At 35.5% G+C, this 25,253-nt stretch overlaps 2 protein-coding genes across 6 annotated transcripts; one reads left to right on the top strand and one right to left on the bottom strand.

The window, feature by feature from the left end:
- Nucleotides 1–1,226: 1,226 nt before the first annotated feature.
- On the bottom strand, nucleotides 1,227–9,032 carry LOC132616938 (pentatricopeptide repeat-containing protein At4g28010). Of its 5 annotated transcripts, none has more exons than XM_060331722.1 (6): nucleotides 6,559–9,032; nucleotides 6,249–6,380; nucleotides 4,666–4,882; nucleotides 3,664–3,710; nucleotides 3,414–3,543; nucleotides 1,227–1,942 (listed from the first exon to the last, which is right to left on the bottom strand). In XM_060331722.1, exon 1 carries the CDS (start codon nucleotides 8,829–8,831, stop codon nucleotides 6,618–6,620), a length of 2,214 nt encoding a protein of 737 aa, XP_060187705.1. In that variant the 5' UTR covers nucleotides 8,832–9,032; the 3' UTR covers nucleotides 1,227–1,942; nucleotides 3,414–3,543; nucleotides 3,664–3,710; nucleotides 4,666–4,882; nucleotides 6,249–6,380; nucleotides 6,559–6,617. The 5 variants fall into 5 exon arrangements, with proteins under 5 accessions (XP_060187705.1, XP_060187708.1, XP_060187706.1 ...); XM_060331725.1 differs by lacking the exon at nucleotides 3,664–3,710 and having other exon boundaries at nucleotides 1,227–1,687; nucleotides 1,829–1,939; XM_060331723.1 differs by lacking the exon at nucleotides 3,664–3,710 and having other exon boundaries at nucleotides 1,228–1,687; nucleotides 1,829–1,942.
- An 11,032-nt stretch (nucleotides 9,033–20,064) lies between these two features.
- Nucleotides 20,065–21,687, top strand: LOC132617848 (protein translation factor SUI1 homolog 2-like). The gene is made up of 2 exons (XM_060332920.1): nucleotides 20,065–20,222; nucleotides 20,996–21,687. Exon 2 carries the CDS (start codon nucleotides 21,061–21,063, stop codon nucleotides 21,520–21,522), a length of 462 nt encoding a protein of 153 aa, XP_060188903.1. The 5' UTR covers nucleotides 20,065–20,222; nucleotides 20,996–21,060; the 3' UTR covers nucleotides 21,523–21,687.
- The last annotated feature ends 3,566 nt before the right edge of the window (nucleotides 21,688–25,253 follow it).

Below are 25,253 nucleotides of genomic sequence, written 5' to 3'. Positions count from 1 at the left end.
GTTCTACCGGCTTTGAACACCTCTTAATAGAGGGATTTATGTACCCATTTACAACAAAATTTATTTACACCCATAATGCATATAATACAAAAAGACATCGGAAAGGGTAACGTTAGGGAAATCAAAGGCCAGAGATAATTGGCAGGATAAATGCATAGGTATTAAAGATCCAGTATTAGTACTATCATTTATTATTAGTATTAAATTATAGGAAAGGAGAAGAGTTATCAAGACAATGAGTTATTTCTCTTGACAGAATTTGAATTCGTGCATGCATAGATATTAATAAATATTAACAAATGCTAATTACAGGGTAATAAATGCTATTATTAGTATTATGAGAATTAAGATATTCATTGTCACAATAAAATAAATAAGAAATAGGGAGAAAAACTCAAAAAAATGAGAAAAAAGATAAATGTCAATGGAAGCCATAGAGAGGTGCCACATAGGATTGTTTATGTCTAGCTTTATATTATATATAGATTTGTTAGTTAACTTAGCCAGTACATTTTCTTTACAAATCAACTAGGCCCAATCGCTAGCCAGTTTTGCCATTATTCCTTTAGCATATCAGCTTAAACTTTTAAATAAAACTTTAAAGCCTAATTTGAACTAAAAGAACCTACCATATTATACATGGAACTAGTATCAGCGTACATGCATTGCACGTGTCAATAACTTACAAATTCTATACGAAAAGAATAAATTATGTGAAATAACAATGAATGTTAAAATGATGCAACATTCACTTAAATGACATAATAATATTGTTATATTGACTTAGTTGCTGAATTACCCGGTAATTATAATAAGTATTTAGATTTTTCCTTGAGTCCTTTGATATGATAAAATTATAATCTTAAATAATATATTTCTTCTTCTCTGAGGTTTGATACATTTTGAGAAAATGAGAATAAATATATTTATCTTAAAAAATACAATACTTTGTGCTATTATTAGATGTCTTACCAATAATAATTTAACCAACGATTTTCACATTATTCTAGAATTTATGTAATTGGTTATTTCATCAAAGTATAAAACTTAACTTCTAGATATAAAGATATTATCTGTTTGTTTATTCGTATCTACACTGTGATATCTCTAAATATTTATTTCTTGAAAATTTAATCTATTAAATCCTGCAATTTAAATATCCACATAATTAGAATCTTGATAAAAACAATAATGGGTTAGTGCACAATACATCAACTTAATAACATGAACAAAAACATAAAAGTTGAGAGCGTTATATTATTCAGGTCAAACATCAAAAAAGAAGTTCAATTAAAGAAACATGTCTTGGTTAAAAAATTCCTTTTATTTTTTCTCTATCGGTTTAACGGTTAGTGCTTGACAAAATTTGGAATGCTTTATTTTCATTGCGGAATATTCATCACCCACTATACTGCGAGCATTATTTCTGTGAATAGAAATTTATCAATATAACGTTCTCTTCTAATAAGATCTGCATTGTTCTAACTTATTGTTAATGTGCAGTGCGGTACCACCATCCTGTCGGGCCTGCTCCATGTGTAAGTTTGAAGATGACCTGCTTGGTGAAGATGAGGACTTGGCAAAAGTTTCAGCAGACTGGCGACGAGCACCCACCACCCCAACCTCACGCTTAATAGCACCAACTTTTGCAGCCGATCTGAATCAAGAGATGGTACATGAACGGGATCTGAAAAGGACAAATAAACTTCAATGACATAATTGCTAGATGGTGTAATAGAATGTGGCCGAGAACCATTTGGCTTCACCCCTCCTATCTGTGGAGCAGCATTCGAAACAGATGCATGCATTTGTCCAGAAAAAATTTGACCTTTAGTTACTTAAATTAGCATCATTGGAGTGTGTATGTTGAGAATTCCTATTTGGGGCTTGAGATGAACGACTCCCAGAGGATAAAGTATTGTCAGAAGTCCCTTTTGAACTGCTGCAAAGTCCAGCAAGAAAAACATAAACATTATTAGTTAAAAGTTGTGAGTTACTCAATAGAGGGGGGAAATACCATACTAAAACAATAATGGGCCTCAAGTATAACAACAACAACAACAACAACAACCCAGTGGAATCCCACAACGTGGGGTCTGGGGAGGGTAGAGTGTACGCAGACCTTACTCCTACCAAGGTAGGATGGCTGTTTCCGAGAGACCCTCGACTCAATAAAAACATAAAAAGAGGTCAGATACGGCTAAGAGATTCAAAGCGATATGGAAATGAAGTAACGCAAGCGACACAGATAACATAGAATAATCAAAGCACAGGAAATAACAGATAATAGTCACACCTTATACAATGATGTACAGCAAATGCAGTAAAAATGATCACAAGAAGACAAAGAAGATATATTGGCGTTGCCGAACCAAAGAACTTTTAGGAGTTTTATCTTTAAGATAAAAGGTAGAAAATAAAATTCAGAGGTACATGACAGAAGTAAACTTGCAAAAATAAAAAAGGGAACATGAACAGAAGTATGATTCTCATAATGGTGTGGCACAGTAACATTTAAGGCACTACAAATATCTGTGAATAATGAATGGCCAAAGAAGCAGGAATCAGTTACCAAGTTTCATCTCGGTCGAAATCAACAAAATTAATGCAGTTATAAGATAAAAGGTGTCTACATTCATTCAATTCGAGTTGGATAAAAGGATAATACTCAAAAGGCGACAACATCCTGGGATATACATGAGGGAAAAATACCCAAAAAAATGCATTAGACATATACATAGATAGGAAATTATTACACATGCAATAACAATAACATGTCACTTGACTATGTTACCTGTTCAACTATTATGTTTAAATTTGATTAATTGCCTGTTCAGCTATTTTTTTAAATATATTAATCCAAACTTCAATTTTTCTCAGTGGTCATGTTAGTTACAGGAATTCATCTAATTTAAGATGAAAATGGTATATTATCAAGGTAGATAATGAAAAAAGATTCAACTAATTGGGAGAGGGTTCCAATTTTCCTTAAATCTAAATGCACACCTCTACTACACAAGATCGAACTAAGCAGAACTGACACACACAGGTGTACATGAACATAATTGGCAGGTCTGTATTGCCCCACTAGCCCCAAAGCTGCGCGTAAAATAAAAAACAAACGGATAAGAGAGGGTAAAATAGCTATTTTAAGAGCTTGATCACCATTTGACTAAAACATCAAAATATAAGCCATGCACATTGTAGGAAATACACCTCAACTTCCAAAGTAAATATCTCATGGCATTCAATCAATTCCAGGTCCACCCTTTAATTAAACAGCTCATTGGATATTGACTAACCTAGAAATTGAATATTCAATCAAGATATCATGTAGAGGCAAACATACTATATTTACATTATTTTGATCAGCCAGTTCCCTTTAAGTATAGAAAGTATTACAGCGCATATACCTCTGTACAGAAGAATTTGAAATCACTGGTTCAGCAGATGTCGAAGTCTGGACATCCTTTACCACTCTATTGACATTTTGGTTAACTCTATTATCTCGCACAACACGGAATTCTCGGGCAAGTCCTGCATCTGCAGATAATTGGCCATCAAAATGCTTACCTTAACATACCTCAGGGAACAAAGTCAAACAACTAAGAAGTATGTTATAGAATCACCAGAAATTAACTGGCAAAAAGGAGTTAAAGTTACCATTACTGCTATAGTCAACAGATGCACTAGAGGATGCTTCAGCTAAACTACAAAATTCACAGCAGATACAGGGTAAGCAGGAGAGCTGCATATAACAGTGTCAGCTCACTGGTTAGAACAGCAGCTAGGGGGCTGGGTTTTCTAATGATCTGATGTACCCTATTTCGTTTTTGTTTAATCAGTACGACCTTAATGTACCCTGTTACGAACCATCTTGGAGCAATTCATGAATAAAAGTCTTATTTACTTATCAAAAAGAGTTGAAAGTGGTGTTGGTAGAGTGCTAACAAGAGAGAGCAGAAACATTAGAAACAGATGTATAGATATATGAAATACAAACTTCAGAGGAGGGAAGTACTTGACTGACATCAATTCCCCATTTGACATAGTCTAGCCGGCATTGCAACAACATCCAATATAAGAGCTGACTACTCTAAACAACTATCCATGCGAACAGATAATATATAATTTCTTCACTTGCCATCTCCTTGAGGAGAGACAATGAGAAACTTTCTATTAGTGGATTTTTTTTTTTTAAGTTTTTGGTACATCGAATGCAAAAACTAAGAAAATAAATCAGACAGCCATAAGATATTGCCACTAAAAGCACTTACGACTGAGATTGCAAAGACCTTGATCCCTGTCTCCACCCTGAAATATGTTACATGTACATTGATGATCCCCATAGGTTCTAGAGGATAGACATGGTTCTCCGCACAAAATCGAGTATCCACAAAGGGAGCTTTTTTCTTACAACTGATGCACTTCAAATGCCTTTTCCTCCACAATAGAATGACATTTACAAACATCTAGAAGCTTTTGGACGCTTTAAAACAAAGATGCCTCTATAAAAGGATCATCCTTCAGCAACTCAAGCATGTATTCTATTGCATTGCAAAAAGCTGGCTGACCTCCCACAACCAGCACCTCCCCAGGAGATATCTAGGTTCTTAACGTACTACAAAACATAAGAAATATAAATCTGACATAAGATCAAATTACCAGGTAAAGCCGTTAGACTGTAGCTCCCTCTTCGAATGTTACGATTGATATGTGTGTTGGCCCTCATTTCTTGTGCAATATGCTCTGAATAACTTCTGTTGACCCTCATTTCCGGTGCACCATGCTCTGGATAACTTCTGTTGACCCTCATTGCATGTGCATCATGCTCTGAATAACTTCCATTTTCTGGAGCAGTAGAACTTTTACACCCATGGTTCTGAAGCAAGATGGAAGATAGTTTCAGTTAGAATAAAGGTAAAAATATATAAGATAACAGAAATAGTGCAGTAAACAATTGTACATTGTTTAGAAGACATTATCACTGCTAAAAATCAACTCAAACAAGAGAAAGAAACATGGAATTTCCTTGGAGTTTGCATAGACTTGACTGATTTACAAAAAAGGAAAAGTATCAAATGTTTGTCTGAGTGGTCAATGAAGTGGGAGGATAACCATGATGTCTCAAGTTCAAATCTCAGCGAAAGACAAAAACGCTAGGTGATTTCTTCTCAGTTGTCTAAGCCTTGGTGGACAGAGTTACTTGGTACCTATTGCTGGGGAGGTAGCAGGTATCCCGTGGAATTAGTCGAGGTGCGCACAAGTTGACCTGTACATCACAGTTATCCCAAAAAAAAAATGGAGGCTGCAATTTCCATATACTAGAGAAATTTTCAGCTAACATGAGTATGTTATTTGGGTAACTGAAAATAAACCTGTTGGTGGTACGTAAATATAATATTCATATAACTCCCAGTTGAAAGAGCAAAAAAAGACTTCTCAAAATTCTGTGCATGCAAGATCTCTGAATGCCAACCCTTTGGCCCCAGATTTCACCGTGGTTGTTATATTATATACAGGCGATGCAAATGAAGTTTAGATCGCTAGGCCCCTTCATTGCTAGATATAAAGCACGAAAAACATCAGCGGTTCAAATAATGGAACAACTCTTTAGTCTTAACCTATACACATCAATACGTAGGTCATGATTAAATGCATCGCTCCAGTATCTTAAGTTCTAGAGCAAAAGCTTGAAAATCATCCTGAAAGCTACAGTATATTCTAAATGCAAAATTACAGACGAATGACAGCCCCTAAAACAGGTAAGTATTAAATGTTGCACGAATAGACTGTTGATTACACATCCATGTTCTTTCCCTTGAAAAAGAAAGAAAAATTTACCAATCATTCACCACACCGATAAATCTCCTATCGAGAATTAGGGGAAGGTAGTTGGAATAACTTGCAGCGTCAAGACCATCAAAATGGGCATTTATGTCCAACACGTTTCTAAACATAATTATGGCGAGGAGAAGGATCCTCATCACCAGGTCTCTTTGGATGATCAGAAAATATTAGTGGCGAAAGAAGTGACCTAACTGCGAACTGCTAAGTTCCGTGTAAGGGAATCAACAAAATCTTCAGAGAAAATATGGAGCCCTATCATTTTTTGATGAAACATGGAGCCCTATCACTGTGACGCTCATAAAGAAACTAAGCGATTTGTGATGCTAACAAATTCCATTCTTTTGCTATCACGATGTCCCACATAAAAAAGCACGTGGAAGTGAACAGAGACCAATTACCATGAATTTTAAGTTCACTTGAGTACCCTAGAAGGCCATCTGAGTTCTTGCAATGCAGGGTTGCAGTGATCGATATTGGGGGATTCAACGTTATGCCCTTTACTGCAGATGGAAGGACCAACACCCGGTCTCCTGGAAACAGAGGCAACTTAGATGATTACACGATATCTCTCACAAACTATATAATCAACATAGATACCTTTACTTGCATATCGACAAGAAAAAAATTTAAGAGGAAATAATAGACTATGGGATAACATACTCTGCATTTGCATTTCAAAAGCTTTAAAAGTCAAAATGTAATACTGACCTATGTAAAAAAAAGAAAAAAAGCTCTCTCATCAGCTGCCAGAAGCGTGTGAATTTGTACTACAAAGCAGAATCTAACTGAAGCTCGGGAAGACTCTTGCGAAGCTTCTTCAACAATTCACTACAGGGAATACTAAATTCTTTTGAGTTTTTCTGCGAAAAGTTTGGCAACAATTCCTCCACATTAAGATCTTCAGAAACATTACAAAGACATTCCATGATGGTTGAAGTAAGTCCGAGGTCTAGTTCAATGCCCTTAGAAGCCATTTTGTGAAGCAACTTAATAATTTCTTCTGTTTCACCGTTCAAACTAAGACCCTTGAGTAAACAGTCATATACAGTAATGTCCGGTGTCAAGCCAGATGCACTCATTCTCTCAAATAATTTTTTCGCCTCCTTCAACTGTCCTAGCTGCGAAAACCTGTTTATTAATATGGAGAAAGTGAAAGCATCGGGATTCAAACCCCTCTTAGACATATCAATAAGCAACTCCTTAGCAGACTGCAAATTTCTTGCTTCCAGAGCTGAACGGATGATAATATTGTATGAGATTACATCTGGTTCACAATTTCCATCTAACATCTCTTGAAACAATTTCCTTGCTTGCTCCAAACTACCCTCTTTGCATAAGGCATCCATCAAGCTGTTGTAATCAAAAGCAGTTGGATAATAATATCCCTTTTGTCTAAACCAGAGAAACAACCCTTTTGCAATATTGAGCGCACTCAACTTGCAAAATCCATCAATTATGGTGCTATATGTTATTGAATCTGGAATAAGATTCAATTGATTTAGCTGCTTCCAAAGTTCAAAAGCTTTGACAATGTCGCCTGCCTTTATATAAGCTCCAATAAGTACAGTAAAAGTTCCAATATCAACTAGAGACTTCTTCTCAACCATCTTGTTATGAATTTTTCCAGCCTTATCGAGGTTCCCATCTTGGCAAAGCCCACGAATTAGTACGTTCAATGTTATAACATCCGGCTGAACATAAGTCTCGTCACCCAACATAGAATCAAAAATTGTCACAGCATCATCCACTTTCCCAATTTCACAAAGTCCTTTTACTAGCGTATTATAGGTGATCACGTCGGGTGTTTTGCCTTTCTCTATCATCAATTTTAAAATTTGAAAAGCATCGGTCAACAATCTTTCCTTGCACAGTGCACGTAAAAGAATATTGTAGGTTATGTTTCCGGGCTCTTCACCCCTACGTATCATTAAATTGAACAATTCCATTGCTTTTTTAGCCATCCCGTTATTCCCGAGCCCACCAATCATGCCCGTAAAAGTAACAACATCAGGCTGGATTCCGCGGTCCAACATATCATCATATAACATTGTAGTTTCTTTCAATTTTCCCTGCTTACAAAATCCGTTAATTAAACAAGAATACGTGACTACACTTGGAGAAATTCCTTTCTCCAACATCTCATTCAAAAGTTCTTTCCCTCTACTAACATATCCTTTATTGCAAAGCCCTTTTATAAGTGTACTATACACAACAACATCTTCTTTCAAGCCCTTTTTTCTCATCTCCTCCAACAATAAAATACTGTCATCCAACCTATCCACCGAACAAAGACCCTCCATCAAAATGGCATATGAATGCGCGTTTGGGGTAAAATTCACCACTTTTTCCATACTAAACCTCAAATCCAAAGCCTCTTGTACTTTCTTTTCTTTACAGAGTCCTTTCATAAGGGTGTTAAAACTAACTATATCAGGCGTTACCTCTTTCATATCCAAACCCCAAACAAATTTAATAGCATTAACAACCATATCATTGTCACATAAACCCTTCAATATAACATTAACAAGATATACATTAACCTTATAACCATTCTTTAACATCAATCCCAAGACACCAATTGCTAACTTAGGGCTATGAACATAAACATAACATTCAACCAAAGCAGCTAATGATAAAAACCTGGGCAAGACTTGAACTTTTCTCATTTTATGGTACACCCTTAAAGCAAGATTGTACTCCTTATTCTTTGCCAAAGTTACAACAAGAAAATTGCAAGTTGACTCAGATGGGGTTTCACCTAAATCATCAATTACATGGTTAAAATGTGAAAATGCATTAATATACTGAGGATTAGGCTTTGCACAAAGTGACCTCAAATGGGTGTCCAAATTTTGTATATCTGAGTAAAGTGTAACATGGGTTGTTGATGAAAAGTGTTTGATAAAGAACAGATTTTTGGTATTAAAAAAAGGTTCTTGAAAAGAAATGCAGATTCTTGATATTTGATTTCTGATTATCATTCTATAACTTGTGTGTAGATAGATATATGCAGATGAGCAATTGATAAAGATCAAGAAAGGTGGAAATTATGTGAATACCTAGGCTAGAATCAGCTATGGTGCCACTGACTGAGGGTGGCTGTAGCGGGCAATTTTGCCTTTTGCCTAGTGTATTTTGGTGAGAAAAAAATGACAAAAGTGGTTCTTTATTTTGGTACTAGGTTTAAAATAGAATTTTAACTATCAGTTGAACAGCTTCGTTTCTTTAAGTTTATCAAAAGTGAACTTTAAATATTTACTAAACTGTTATTGTAAAATTTAATCGAAACAGTAAAAGAAAATTTAACCAGAACTGTCATAAATTTTCGTCTTCAGAAACTGCAACATAAAGTACAGACCACATAAAAATAGATTAGAATGACAAAAGGTAGTTCTAATGGACCATAATATAAACTACAGAAAGTGTAGTTCCAAATGCGAATTCCTGTTAAATACAACAATATATCAAGTGTGATTTCATAAGTGGGCTCTCGAAGGAGTGATGGAGGCAGTAATTTTTCTAAGAGCGTTCAAAGTTTCAAGTAGTAAATAATTTTAAAAAAAATTGATGAGTGGGTGTGCACATAAAACTTTAAATCTAACTACCTAATATTAGCTAAGTCATAAAATTTTTGTTGTTCTATTGTTTTTTAAAGGTTTTCCCCTTTTGTAAAATAAATTTATTAAAAAATAAGATTATTATTCTAAAAGCCTTGTATTGTGACTTAATTCAAACCATAGAATACTTCATTTTCTATTAAGAAAAATAAGTAAATCAAGCCAACATTTGATCTGTCTCGTTTTAAAAATAAGTAGACGCAGCAAAGCGGGAAACTCAAGATTGAACTTGCAACCCTTAGGGCATTTTGAACACCTTTAACCGTTGGACTAACTCCTTCTATTGTTTGAAGGGTGTTCATTTTACGATATGTTTACAAATTCAATAAAATTTTACTTATATACACGGTACAATTTTCCGGCGAAAGGTGTTCGGATGAACACCCTTCAGTAAGTGTAGCACCGCCCCTGCTGTAAGGGTAGGATGTGTCACGACCCAACCCCGTAGGCCGTGACTGGTGCACGAACTGGACACCCGTATACATGTTCTTTAGCTATATGTTCTTTTCACAACAAACTCAATATGGATCATATAACGGCCAAACCATGGTCTCGGAACTGTCGCATAAATATTCATATAAATGCAAGCCGACAAGGCTGCTACCACAACATGATAATATTTGCAAGCCGGCGAGGCTGCTACCACGATAGAATAATCATACTGATAACACACACGCAACTGATCACGTCTGAATACGACCCACACATATGTCCACAGACCTCTAAGAGTTTCAACAGTAAAATATGACGGGACAGGGCCCCGTCGTACCCTTAGACAACATATGCATAAATTTAGATCAAGAAGGATCTGTACCAAAGTCTGGGCTCCGGAACAACGGAACTCTCCAAAATAGCAGAAGGGAAATCTTAAGTTGTCGGATCACTAAAGCGAGTATCTGCACCTGCGGGCATGAAACGCAGCCCCCCGAAGAAAGGGGGTCAGTACGGAATATGTACCGAGCATGTAAAGCGTGAAATATAGTAAAAGGATCATAACTGAAATATGGAGTACAGTAAATGTGTACAATATCCAGAATGCCAAAACAGTTCCCTTTGTAACATAATCATATTTGTCAATATCATATATCATATGCATGTATATATCGTACCCGACCCTTTAATGAGGGACTCGGTGAATAAGGTCATCATATGCCCTCCTGGCCACCATATCATATCATCATTTCATCATATCATCACATCATCATACCATCATATCGTCATATCGTCATATCATCATATCATCATATACATATATATACCGTACCCGGCCCTTTAATGAAGGACTCGGTGAGTAATGCAGTGAACTATGCACGATAACATAACATTCCCGGCCCGGGACTCGGTGAAAGATATATTGAGACATGCACGAGCAGGGTAATAAGAAACTATATGCAATTCAAAACATTTTTAAGGACTCAATGGAATAGTCAACACGAACCATCGTTCGCAATTTCAAATAATAATCATATCATATACCTTTCGGATGTCCCTGTGGATTATATCAAAATGGAACTTTGAAATCATGTGTACATATCAATATGTATAAAACAAAACATAAGTTATGGGAATCAAGATCAATAGCCATCCTAGTGGCTCTAGGAATAGGAGTTCCCTTGGAATCGTATATATATCATATATTCATTTCACAACGATCATGCCAAAAAGAAAGAAGGGTTAGCTTTACATACCTTTAGCGCTTATTCGTCACACAATATGTATACGCTGCCCAATAATACTTCAACCTATATTAAGATGCCAACAACTACGTTTAAGTTACGGGGAGATTCAAAACGTATTCTAACGTTAGTAACTCCTTTCTAGATGTTTAGACGACGTTTTCTCTTGTATCCAAACCAACCACATACAACCAATCCAACATCAATAATTATGTGTTCAATACCAATCCGGACAGCCCACACAATATTCTAAACAACCCACATTCACAACATGCAATAACGATTCACATACGGCTACTACATTATCAAGTTACTTCTAATAGTTCGTAGCCTTAACGTTTGCATGTAACAACTTATAATAGCCCATCCAACATACAACATGATGTATACTCTTAACTTATAATTAGTCTTTCCAACTTAATGAAAACACAAGTCCAAAACAGTCCCTAACCAACAACACATCCAAAACAGTCCCTAACCGACAACATAACAATGTTCGGAATTCTTGCAAACGTTTACGAACATACTAAGCCAACCACATACGATTTTTACACATTATTTCATGTCTTCTTTTCATATAATTTCAGTAAGTTATGACCAGCTATCCACACGACAAGTACAACATCAATTCATACGCAACTAAGCTATATCGTCATTTCTATAATCCTTACAACAACTCACAAACGACTTTAGTTCCAACTCCACCCATTAAACACCTTTATTTCCATCATAAAATTCATGACAATAACAATCAAAATATCAAGTAAAATCAGTTCTCTAACTTCCACACAAAACAGTCCATACACGGTTTCAACATGCTTCAACATCACTCACATAAAATCATAGATTCAATTATTTTCATACTAACACAACTTCACCTTTAACCTTCCAATTCTTTTCATTCTTTTTACCATGAGATCTATGATAGTAACAACCCTATTTATTAAAGAAAATTAGTTCATTACTTCCACCAAAACAGTCCCCTCGGCCACATAGTCATTCCAACACCAACATTCATGATTTTATGCATGCGATTCATGTTCTTCAAGTTACAACCATACTTCAACATCAACACCTATAACCTCGTGGTTACTATCATGTTCCAACATAAACACACCTTATTTCATGCATACAACTTATATTTACACATCTACATCACCCTTAATACATGAAAAAGAAAGTTAGATCTTACCTTGACAACTTGACTTCTCAACTTGGCTAGAGTTTGTAAAATGAACCAATACTTGTTCTTGCTGCTCCAATAACTATCTTCACGTTTCTAGGGACCTTCTAAAGGGTTGAAACACCTTGGAAAATAATTTTTGGATCAAGACTCAAGGAGCTCAAAATCAGCCAAGCTTGGCCGAGAGCTTTCTCTCTCTAGGTTTAGGTTTTCTTTCTTTGTGTTGTGTAGTTGAAATGAATGTATTTGCTGATCTCCTTAGTCCTTATTTTGTTAAAATATGATGCCTACAAGTTGGACACAACACATGCTCCACTCTTGACCTTGAGCACTCAATTAACTTTGCATTAAATTCTATTTCTTTCCTACAACTTTCGGCTACCTTGTTGGCCGACCCTCTCTCTTGTTTGCTTTCTTCTTCTTCTTTTTTTTCAATTGTTTACAAGACATATGCATGTGTAGTGGATGATTCATACACTACTCTTTGTCCATTGTAATCATACAAGATGAATGGTCATTATTTAATGTGAAATGATTCCCCCACCATGTTATGTCTTCATAGAATAATGCATGCTTTCATAAAGTAATGGATGCTTCAATATTCAATTGCATGCTTCAACTTTTTCTCCTCCAATTTCAGCCACCTTGGCCAAAATACTACATGTATATTTCTTCCAATTTAATTTTCCACATTATAATGAAAGTGTAGTGGATGAATCAACATTAAATGCATATTTGTATGTCTTCCATAATAGCCTTGTTTTAGATGACTTTGAGTCATCTTTTGTGTATTGCACGTTGGTGTTCCTTCTTGGTTCATGGTTGTCACAAAATTTTAATTAACACCATAATTAAGTAGTTCCTAATCTCCAATAACATTTTTATACTAAGTAAAATTTATAACCGATTAGTTCTAGTTTAGAAATTAAAAATCCGAGGTTTCTATCTCACGTCGATTCCTTCGCGAATAACTCGACGTATAAAATACGGGGTCTAACAGGATGTACACAGACCTTACCCCTACCTTTGTGAGATAGAGAGGCGAGTTCCTGTTAAATATTTTCTATTTTTACAATTCAATTAAACTTAATAATCAAAGTTTGATAAATATTTAACGGAAACCAAAATGTTCATTTTGAAAAACTTAAGAGATCAAAGCTGCTCAAATGAAACTCAAATGATACTAAAGAGTAGGGCTGCTTATTGGGCGGACGATTACGCTTAACACTTTGGCTTATCAATTATCGATTTTTTAATGTACTAATCCACTAGCCAACTAGTAAGATATCAGTTGGCTCGGTATCGCGTTAGCAATTATCGGACGGTTATCAAGCGATGTATCGACTAAATCTAAGAGACAATGAAAATGAAAATTAAAATCATAACATGTAATCCAATTTCAACTGACGAAATCTTTATAATTATTTTTATGGGCAACAGTCATTGAGACAATACTCCATATTGTCTCCTATAGCCTTTAGGACAGTAGCCGCTGCACTCCGTAGAATAGTCATTGCCACTACAAAGGCAAATTTCCATGAATATTACCATCAACAAAGTGACTATTAACACATGACTATTGTTTTTCTTTGCTGTGAATCTCTCTTTCTATTTCCCTTAACAAAGGTGAATAGATAAGAAGCGTATATAGGCTTTAGATTTAAGATTTACAATAGATACATCATATACTTAGGGGTGAAAATATAAATACGATAAGTCTTAACGGGTTAACAGTTAACCTGATAAGAAAATTGAGTAATTAACCCCCGCACTGATAAAATGTTAACTATAAAATTTTATTTCGTTCACCAATCGTTAATCCGATAACCCATTATCAATGACCTAATTTTGCAGTTAGGTTATCGATTACGGTTTAGTTTTGAACAACCTTACTCAAAGACGCTATTTGAACTTATTATCTTTTTACCAAAGATAAGGGACCATTTTGTCATTTTCTTATATTTTGGTACTTAGTTAAAGTTCTGTTAAGATTATGCTTAGGAGTGTTATACGTTACTGAGTGAAACTTGGACTCTCTACTGACTTGACTCTAATACGGATAATGACACACCATCTTCTTAAGTTTGTCCCTGCATAAGCCGCTTGAGGTGTGTTATCTATACCATTCCAAATAATGCTCTTAATAATATTTACGCTAAATAACTTGTTAATTTTTCTTTAGAATTATTGGCAGGTAAATATTTTCAAATTAAGGAATTTTTAGATTGTTGGCCTCCTTAAAATAATTTTTAGGGTTGATTACGTCAAACATTACTATAACTCAATAACAAATAGATGTCACGTCCTTAGTTTTCAACTAAGCGCACGTGCGACACTTGACAACTCGCTCACGTTCTTGCACAACTTGCTCACGATCTTGCTATGCCAAGTCAGCCTAGTTTACTACACTCAAGATCGCTAAGGGAATAGTAATTGAGAAAGACAAGAGAAATTTGCTAGAAGGAAGCTTTTTGTTATAGAAGACTTGATTGATTTTGCTTGATGATTTACAAATGAATGACCTTCCTATTTATACTACTCACCTAGGGACTAGTATGTAAATAATAATTATTAGACAAGTCCCTACATATTTACTAATAAGCCCCTATTCTAGAAATCTCTACACACCTAGAGTATTCCAAGGACTTTTCATGCAAATCTATGAAATTCTAGGGTCTTCCAAGAGAAACCTCCCTATATCTCTAGAATCTTCCTATAATATCTACTTTTCCTCTTATGTAATCATTCCATATGGCAAATATATGTGCCAAGTGGCACCTATGTGGCATGATGACATGGTGGGTCCTCACATTCTCCCCCACCTGATGGTGCGACGACCGTGGCGCACTGCTGCTGTGTAAACTCTTGAATCTTGTCTTTAAACTGCCACAAGTCTTCATACCGCCCCCATGCGGCCTCCTCCGGTGATTTCCCCTTCCAATATATGAGGAACATGGCAGTGCCTTTTTGCCCTTGTTTCCGCCTGGCCTAGTAGTCAATGATGGCTTCAATCTCCCTATCGTGTGAGGCGGTGATATTAATCGATGCATGACTTGACCCTTTCCCGGTTCATACTCCAACTCAATCTTGTGATCCAGCTCATGCCTAAGAGGCAAGCTCTTAGGTAGCTCTTCGAAAATACCATCTTTGTTTTCTTCGAGCAAATTATCTATCCAAGGCAGCGGTGTTTCTTGGGTACTATTATCTTCCTCCAAACTTGTAATGGTTGCCATGAATGTTGGCTCCTCTTCCTTGAGCCCCTTGACAAGCTGCATAGCTGAAAGTTGTGCATGGCCCTGTCCATGCGACATAATCACTGTAGGCACCATGCAAGCGCCTTCTCGCTCCATGACCAAGAGACGTTGGAGGTAGGGATCGATCATCGCGTGGCAATGCCTGAAGAATTCTTGCCCTAAAACAATGTCAAAGATATCCATAGTAGTGGCGGTAAAATTTGTCGTACCTTTCCAATCGCCCAATTTGACACTAACGCCATTAGCTACACCATGAGCATTTTCTGGCTTAGCATTCACGGTCTTGACGAGGGCGTTAATTGGAGTGAGCTTCAATTCTAGTCTTTTCGCTACGGCCTCGGTCACAAAATTATGAGTCGCCCCAGTGTCTACCAGTGCACGAGCGGGCTTGTTATTGATGGTGAGATCCACGTACTGGTTTTTATTATCATTGGTTTGACTATCTTGCTTCGCGATAGCGCCACATAGTCTAATCGTCCTCAACTGTGTGATTCACGTACTATGTGTTTGCGTTTGCTCGTGACTTGCACGTACCATAGCGCTAATGCTCTTCAGGTTAGGGCAAGTTTTGAAGCTGTGAGGCCCTCCGCATAAGTAGCATCCCTTCTTCTCGTTCTGCGCCTTCTTTTCAGCATAGCCCTGACAACCACCTGACTTCTTGCCGTCAAATTTATTTGCATTTTGAGTCTTGGAGTATTGTTGTTGCGACTCCTTGCTCTCGCCATGGTCTCTCCCATCTTTGGCATCGCTACCCCTTGACTCATTGCCTTGGCCTTTGCCGTGCTTGTCATGCCTGAAGTCCATCAAAGACTCGACCTCCACTATGGCTTGGTCTATGTCTGCGACTTAACGGCGTTGCAACTCCTGCTTAGCCCAATTTTGCAACCCGTCTATAAAGTGAAACAACAAGTCATCGCTAGTGAGGTTAGGAATTTGAAGCATGAGGGTGGTGAACTCCTTGACATAGTCGCGGATGCTCCCTGTCTGCTTCAACTCTCTAAGTTTGCGCCTTGCCTCGTACAAGACATTATTTGGATAGAACTGTCGCTTGAACTCATTCTTGAACTGATCCCACGTGTTGATTGTGCATAGATCTCTGTCAGTATCAGCGACCTTTCTTCTCCACCATAGCATGGCAGTCTCTGTTAGGTACAACACAGCGGTATTGATCTTGGCCTCATCGTCCCTTACTTTGCCATGCTTGAAATAGTTCTCCAAGTGCCAAAGAAAGTTCTCCACCTCTTGTGCATCACGAACCCCTTTGAACACTGGTGGCTTAGGAGCCTCGATCTTAGCCTCCCTCATCACGACAACACTGTTGGCTGCCTCAGTCACACCTACGTTGACCTGCTCTTCGAGTGCCACTATCTTTGTCTTCATGGCATCGATAGTACTCAACGCCTCCATGAGTCTGCACTCTAAGGTAGTGATGGTTTGCTTTACCTCAATCTCAGCCTGCATGTGCCCTTCCAAGTCATTTCGGATGCTTTCAATCTTTTCAAGAGTATGCCCCTCAAGAACGCTAAGAGTGCCCTCCACCTTGCCCAAACGTTGGCCAAATATGTCGATGGCGTCCATCCCCACGTTAACCTTCATAACCCACTCTTTACCGAGCGAGACGTCCTCGGACAGGACCTCCACGTCATCCTCGCTCGCCTCAGTAGTAGATGGTTCTTGGGATGTAAGCCTTTCATTTGGCACAACCTCTGGCGGCACCTCCTGGCTCTTGTTGGCGTCATTCATCTTTTTGTTATGGCCCTTCTTGCCAGCAGCATCCTAGGTGACGTTGGCTTGGGTTTTAGCAGCGTTGATTTCTCCGTCGTTTTCCATTCCCTCAGTCGTAACCTTCGCTCTGATACCACGTTGTCACGTCCTTAGTTTTCAACTAAGCGCACGTGCGGCACTTGACAACTCGTTCACGTTCTTGCACAACTTGCTCACGATCTTGCTATGCCAAGTCAGCCTAGTTTACTACACTCAAGATCGCTAAGGGAATAGTAATTGAGAAAGACAAGAGAAATTTGCTAGAAGGAAGTTTTTTGTTATAGAAGACTTGATTGATTTTGCTTGATGATTTACAAATGAATTACCTTCCTATTTATACTACTCACCTAGGGACTAGTATGTAAATAATAATTATTATACAAGTCCCTACATATTTACTAATAAGCCCCTATTCTATAAATCTCTACACACTTAGAGTATTCCAAGGACTTTCCATGCAAATCTATGAAATTCTAGGGTCTTCCAAGAGAAACCTCCCTATATCTCTAGAATCTTCCTATAATATCTACTCTTCCTCTTATGTAATCATTCCACATGGCAAATATATGTGTCAAGTGGCACCTATGTGACATGATGACATGGTGGGTCCTCACATAGACCTCCAAAAACTTTTACTCAATATTCCTTTTTTGACATTTAAACCTTCGAGAGAGCTATAATCACTCTCCAAGCCACATAGACTCAAGAGGTCGTAGTTATTGCGCTTTCAATACAAATAGGAAATCATAGGGTCTCACATTTTTTTTCTTCCGAAAATGGAAATTATGTATATTCTTCTGTCTTTGTGTCCTTTATGAAAAAGTGAAAAGTGAAAAAATTTGAAATGTAAAAGACAAAGTAAAAAAGTATAATATGATGGGCCCCACAAAAATTACGGCCCAATCAGATAGGAGTCAAGCGGGAAGTAATTGCACGAGTCATTTCGTCCTTATTTTGTGCTGGTTTAATTTTTGTCCCTCAGATGGACGGATTTTCTATTTTGAAAGTCAAAATCTAATAACACATCATAACATCCACAAATATCCTTAAAAAAACTATACCCTCATAGTTATAAGTTTAATTTTGAAGGAAATAAATTAATACCAGCCTATTTGAAGACCATTTGGTCTTTAATTTATGTCTTTTAAAATTAAATTTTTGTCAAACGAATATAAATTCTTTTAAGACTCAGGCATAATTTTGTGAATATTATGATGTGTAATTTAAACATAAAATTAATTTTAAAGGACAAAATTAAAGAGTAGCGCATTGGAAGGACAAAAGTTAAATAAATAAAGACCAAGAGAAAGTGGAAATTGACCCGTCAAGCAGGCTAAAGTAACACGCAAGTAGAGCCCAAGTTGTTCTGCAATTATCTGGATGACTTAATACCTAGATGGACCCTTAAACTTGACATGTTTTGTAAGATAGACATATAAACTTATAAGGTGACCAGATAGACACTTAAACTTACTCAAAGTGTATTTTTCAAGTTTTTCAGTTGTTTTGAAAACAAAAACTATATTTTTCAAACACTCACAATTTTCATGGCCAAACAAGCCCTAAATATATCACAAAATATTTTTTTTAAAATGCAAAAATAAGGCAAACGCATATACATGAGACTATAAATGTGTGCACTTAAACCAATAAATACTCGCTAATCGCAATTTTGCAGCTTTCAATTAACTCAGATTTTTTTTACACTTGAATAATTAAAAAACAATAACTTTAACCAATAAAAATCCTTAAAAAAAGAAATTTCAAATTAAGAAATTTCTAAGTTCAGTATTTCAAGTGTAAAAGAAATTTCAAATTAAGAAAACTGTAAAGCCGAGAAGAAAATCCTTAAAAAAAAGAAATTTCTTAATTTGAAATTTCTTTTTTTAAGGATTTTTATTGGTTAAAGTTATTTTTTTTTAATTATTCAAGTGTAAAAAAAAATCCGAGTTAATTGAAAGCTGCAAAATTGCGATTAGCGAGTATTTATTGGTTTAAGTGCACATTTATAGTCTCATGTATATGCGTTTGTCTTATTTTTGCATTTTTAAAAAAATATTTTGTGATATATTTAGGGCTTGTTTGGCCATGAAAATTGTGAGTGTTTGAAAAATATAGTTTTTGTTTTCAAAACAACTGAAAAACTTGAAAAATACACTTTGAGTAAGTTTAAGTGTCTATCTGGTCACCTTATAAGTTTATATGCCTATCTTACAAAATATGCCAAGTTTAAGGGTCCATCTGGATATTAAGCCTATCTGGATTCTTCTCTGCAGATAGGAAAGAGGAATCGGGTCCCACACATGTTGAATTTGACCCAACTCACGTGTGGCCCCCACATAACTAACAAACTTGCCGTATTCCTAAGCTATGTCTCCCTGCGTTGAATCTACGCGTTTTAATATTTAAAAAAATATAAGCTTGTGAAAATGTTTCCGCCCGCGTACCCCAATTTATAATATTATTCTGAGGAAAACGCATTATAATAGTGTATTAACTTTGTATAAAGTGCATAATAACGTTTAAAACGTGTTTATACTTTATAAACAAATATGAGAAAAATCGGATGTTTATACTTAGAGTACAGACAACCGATAGTAAATATTTTCATAATTAGACATAAAATTTAATTTTCAATCCTTAATCCAAATATTGATCAAATTCGGAGGGACAACAAATCACAGCCGTCAGATGTATATCTCTAATCAGGATTAGACATGTTAATAAGACTTTAAGATTAACTAATATTATGTGGCTGCGAATATTGTGACCCCACCTGCACCGCCACAATTTCTATTTTTTTTGTCTATAAATAACAAGCCTATTCTGCTCTTCTAACATCATCCAGTGTTTGATTTAGTTGATTAACCTTTTAAAGGTTAGTTCTTTCTTCTGTTTTTTCAGCTCTAATAATAATCTTTGGCTCTGTGATTGTTGCCTGCTATTGCCTTTTTGTTCTTCAGCTCTAATATTTTATATTTTTGTTTGGATTTTGATCCTTGGATCATCTTTATTATAGTTAGATAGTCCCTTTCAGCTGAAGTTTTGGATATTTAGTTGGGTTTTGAGGCTGACTTTGTTAAAACTTGAATTGCTTGTATGTGCAGTGGATCATTTCCATCAATCAAAGTTAGGATCTTTGATCTTTAAATTATCTTTATAGTAGTTAAAGCCAAATGATGAATTGCAATTTACCCTCTAGGATAATTGATCTTGATCATCTCATATTGATTAATAGTTTAATTTGATCTTTTATATGCTAATCATCTTATGTTTGCCAAGTAGTTATATAGTTGGATTGCCTGGAATTGTTGATCATCTCATCATGTAGATGGATTTCTTATATGTTGTTCAAGCTATTATTAGTTGGATTCTTGATGTGTTGATCATCTCATATTGCTTAATAGTTATGAGGTTGGATTTTCATGTGTCAATAATTTCATCTTTGCTTAATACTTATGTAGTTTGGATTACTTGATATTGTTGAGCATCTCATTATGAAGTTGGATTTCTTATATGTATGATTATGTTATTATTTAGTTGGAATATTCTTGTTTTGTTGATCATCTCATATTTTCTTAACTACTTATGTAGTTGGATTTTTGGTATCTTGATCATTTCCATATTAAAGAAGTGTTTTTTTGTTTGCAGCTTTTGTGTGATCAATTTACAAGCTTCAGTTTCGGAGTGTGAGAAGTTCTCTTCCAGTTAGTTACATGGTTGATATTGTTGATATCGACGTCCAGATTCCATCTGCTTTCGATCCATTTGCTGAGGCTAAGGACTCAGGTGCACCTGGGAGTGTGAGAAGTTCTCTTCCAGTTAGTTACATGGTTGATATTGTTGATATCGACGTCCAGATTCCATCTGCTTTCGATCCATTTGCTGAGGCTAAGGACTCAGGTGCACCTGGAGCAAAAGAGTATGTTCATATTCGCATACAACAAAGGAATGGAAAGAAGAGCTTGACAACAGTTCAAGGTTTGAGGAAAGAATACAGCTACGAAAAAATCCTCAAAGACCTGAAAAAAGAGTTTTGTTGCAACGGGAATGTTGTGCAGGATAAGGAGCTTGGCAAAGTGATACAACTCCAAGGAGATCAAAGGAAGAACGTTTCTAATTTCCTTGTGAGTAAAGGTGTTGCCAAGAAGGATCAGATCAAGATTCATGGTTTCTAAGTTGTGGTGTTATTGAAGCATATTAATATAGCAGTTGTTTGGATTCGTTGTTAAGCGGTTGTGGTTTTTGATTAATGCCCATGAAATCTTGCCATGGGTTTCTTTCGGAATTGTGGTTGTACTCTGTTTTCAGATCATAAGAATAAATTTGTTTTTCTAAAGCAATTCATGTTGTGCTTGTGTTTATCTAAACTTGTAGAGCTTGCATGGTTGTCGAGTATAAACAGTAAACCTAAAGAACAGAAATCACCCGAAATTGCTTTATCATTAGAGATAATTCCGGGGAATTAAGTAGGATTTAGAACGAAGTAAGCTTCTTTACTAAATCCAAAAGCTAAGCAGCCAGCTGTTTCAGAACAGCTAATGAGGCACCACTGTCATGTTTCTATTATGTTCTGAAAAGGGCCAAAAATGCTTTGGGCTATCAAAAAGGTTTAAAAATACCCTTTTTCATCCCAGTATTGGGCTAAAAATGTCTTTCTTCCGTCTATTTTGGGCAATTTGCACAATTGGCCTTATTTAGGTATGATTTTTAATTTTTGCCCTTTGCTTAACACCTTGAGATTTTGGGTTTTAATTCCTATTCAGTAAAAAAAAATTGTAAGGCAGCAGCTAAAAATTAAGTCTTAAGGAAAATCCTTGTCTTAAGGCAAACTTTTCGGACAAAAATTAAACCTGTTCGGACACATTAAGGCAAATTCTATCTTAATGTTTAACTTTTGCCCGAATAGACTAAATGTTAGGTCTTAAGGTAGAGGTTTTGCGAAAGTCTTGTCTTATAAATTTCTTTTTTGATTGAGTGAGGATTCAAATCCACAACTTAAGAATATTTTTTATTATTTTTTTAAGCAAAGAATAAAAATTAAAAATCGTTGTTGAAGGACAATCCACGCGAAAAAGATATCTATTTTAGCTACACTTATGCCTAAGGGCATTTCTGGCCCTTTTCCGTATTATATATTATGAAAAAGGGTCAGATTTGCCGGTGTACTCTTACAAATAAATTATATTTATTCTTTGTTATATTTTTTTGATATATTTATTCTTATCATCCAACTTTAAGGTCATATTTGCTCCCATATTCTATTTTGGGGTCATATTTCATCCGTTTAATTGTCTCCACCTTTATTCTCCTGCATCAAATTTTTTTTTTCCCGACCCACTCCCGTGCACCCCATTGTCTTCTCCGAACCCGACTACCCCGAGTAATGTTTTTCTCATGGAAAGTCAGCCAACTAATCGCTAATAATTTCAATGAGAATATGGAGGCTTCGTTGGTAGCCAATAGCAAAGGGAACATCTCCACATCATCTCTTACTCTGTCTATTGCTATAGGGTATAAAATTTTAGCCAATAGTCCTCCAGATGCAAAAGGGACCCAGCCTCACCTTACATGAGCAATGGTGATTCAATCAGCCAATTGCAGCAATAATCGTTTAATCGCCATCTGGCTTCTTCAAAAGTCATTGTTTTCACATTCTAGTATATAATTAGTCCCAATTTTGGCAGCTCCGACTAACTAACTATACATCTGCCAGAATACATAGCTCCGTTTTTATTTTACTTTTTCTCTTCTTCTTCATCGTTTTTTTCCTATCACCATTTTCCCAAGTTTAAATTCCTTCAATGGAGGTCGGATTTAAAAGAAAAAACAAAATAAAAATTGGCTAAATAAAAATATATTTTAATTGAGAAAAAGAAATTTCATGTAGGCGCCACATTGAAAAATAAAGGCGTGGACAAAGAGAATTAAAGGAGAGAGGATAAATATAATCCAAAAATAGAGTATGTGTAAGAGTACAGTGCAAATCTGACCTTTTTTCGTATATTTTATTGTGTGAAGAAACTATAAGTTCTTAACAAGTATTGATCCTTTCCGGAACCCCACGCATATCGGAAACTTAGTGCAACGAGCTACTTTTTTTTTTTTTTTTTTTTTCTCTTACCCTTCTTTTAAAAAATAATCATAATCCTATTTTAAGACAATTGAAAATATAAGACTCGGCTTAAATTGATACATAGAGGATATTATTTTTCTTAGGCATAAGCTAAATTTTATATCTGGTTGTCTAAGAAAATGGTTTAATTACTTTCTTAAAAAAAAAAAAGTAAGACACTTAAATTGATGCGGAGGAAATATTATTTTTCCTAAGCATAAGCTAAGTAGGCGTTTGGCCATGCCATGGTTTGAAACCATGGTCTCAAACCATGGCATGGACATGGTTTCAATTTTTTTAAATATAAAATTTAATCCATAAGTTTATATTTGTAAAAAAGACCCATAAGTTGATAGATATTTTTAACAATTACCCCCATCAATCATTTACCAATCTCATTAACTTCCACCAAATTTTATTTATGTCTACTAACCTTTTAATTTTGTAAAAAAAGACCCATAGTTTAATTTTATTTATTGAACTAAAATTTGATCAATTGATGTTGTATTTTTAGAAAGGTCTTCTAGTATTAATTTTGAGCCGGTTGTTATGAATTAGCGTATTAATTTTGTTATGAATTATGACTTGCTCATTTGGTAAGATTGTATAAGAATTGAGAATGTTTTGATAGTTTTCACAACTTGTGATGTTTTTATGTCTATAAGAGAAAACATTTCTTAAAATATTCAAATTACATGTCCAAATATAATTTCAAATCATGTCCAAACGGGACCTAAGTCTTATATTTTCAATTGTCTTACAAATGATTATAATTATTATTTTTAAAGAATTATAAAATATCATAATTATAATCTCGCTTTTCGTGAGTTTCTACCTGCAATATTTCCGATCTTTCTTTTCCCGCTAGATCTTTCAGTCTTATCACATGACAGTCTAGAAAATCAAGAAGCATTATATATATATATATATATATATATATATATCCATCAAGCGCTAAATTATGTCCAAAGATCACAATTTTTCTAATATAACTCCATGACACCCTACATCTAGTATTTACTTTAGGCCGCCAAAATTTTCAGACCCAAACGAATTTTAAGAGATTTTACAATTTTATTTTGCTTACACAATATTGACGTTTTAAATAAAATAAAAAACTATATAAAACTAAGGAAAAAGAAAGAAAGAGTGTGTACTTTTTGAGAACAAATATATTTTGGAAGACTGAATTAGACTACCCAAACCTTCATATTAGTAAATAATTTTTTTTATGAAAAGATCTAAGGTAATGTATTGCAAACACATGACTAACATCTTATTAACTTAAAAGAACCCTTACCAATGTATAATAATATTATTATGTGAAGATAAATGCTTTATGCATGTCTAATAGGCAGTTTCCTTTCTGCTTGAAGGCTGTCACCAAAATGGACGTCCGTTTAATGCCCTCAGTAGCGACCATATCCGCTTCTTTTTCCCTTTGCTGCTGACAGAGGAACTCGCCTTTCACTTCGTGTAGTGCGGAGAGCCAGAAGTAAAGAGTAATGGCGAGTAGAGAAGGCAGTAACATTTTTATAGGGAGCAAAGTATGAGCTCGCCATTATTGAGTCCGAATGGAACTATAATTGCAAAAAATAAACCCTAGATCAACAACTTTATGGTTCACACAAAAAGGCAAATTACTGTTCCAATTCTTTTCTTTTTTTTTAAAAGGTGACGTATAGAGTATTATAGTAGTAGTACAATACAAAGGAGTAGCCGATTAATAAAATTTTCAGTGCATTGGACAAGCAATATGAGCAATAACAGAACCATATGGAAGTAGCACTATAC

The sequence above is a fragment of the Lycium barbarum genome, chromosome 11 (assembly GCF_019175385.1).
Source record: "Lycium barbarum isolate Lr01 chromosome 11, ASM1917538v2, whole genome shotgun sequence".
Classification (NCBI taxonomy): Eukaryota; Viridiplantae; Streptophyta; class Magnoliopsida; order Solanales; family Solanaceae; genus Lycium; species Lycium barbarum.
This window is presented reverse-complemented; position numbering and strand designations above follow the sequence as displayed.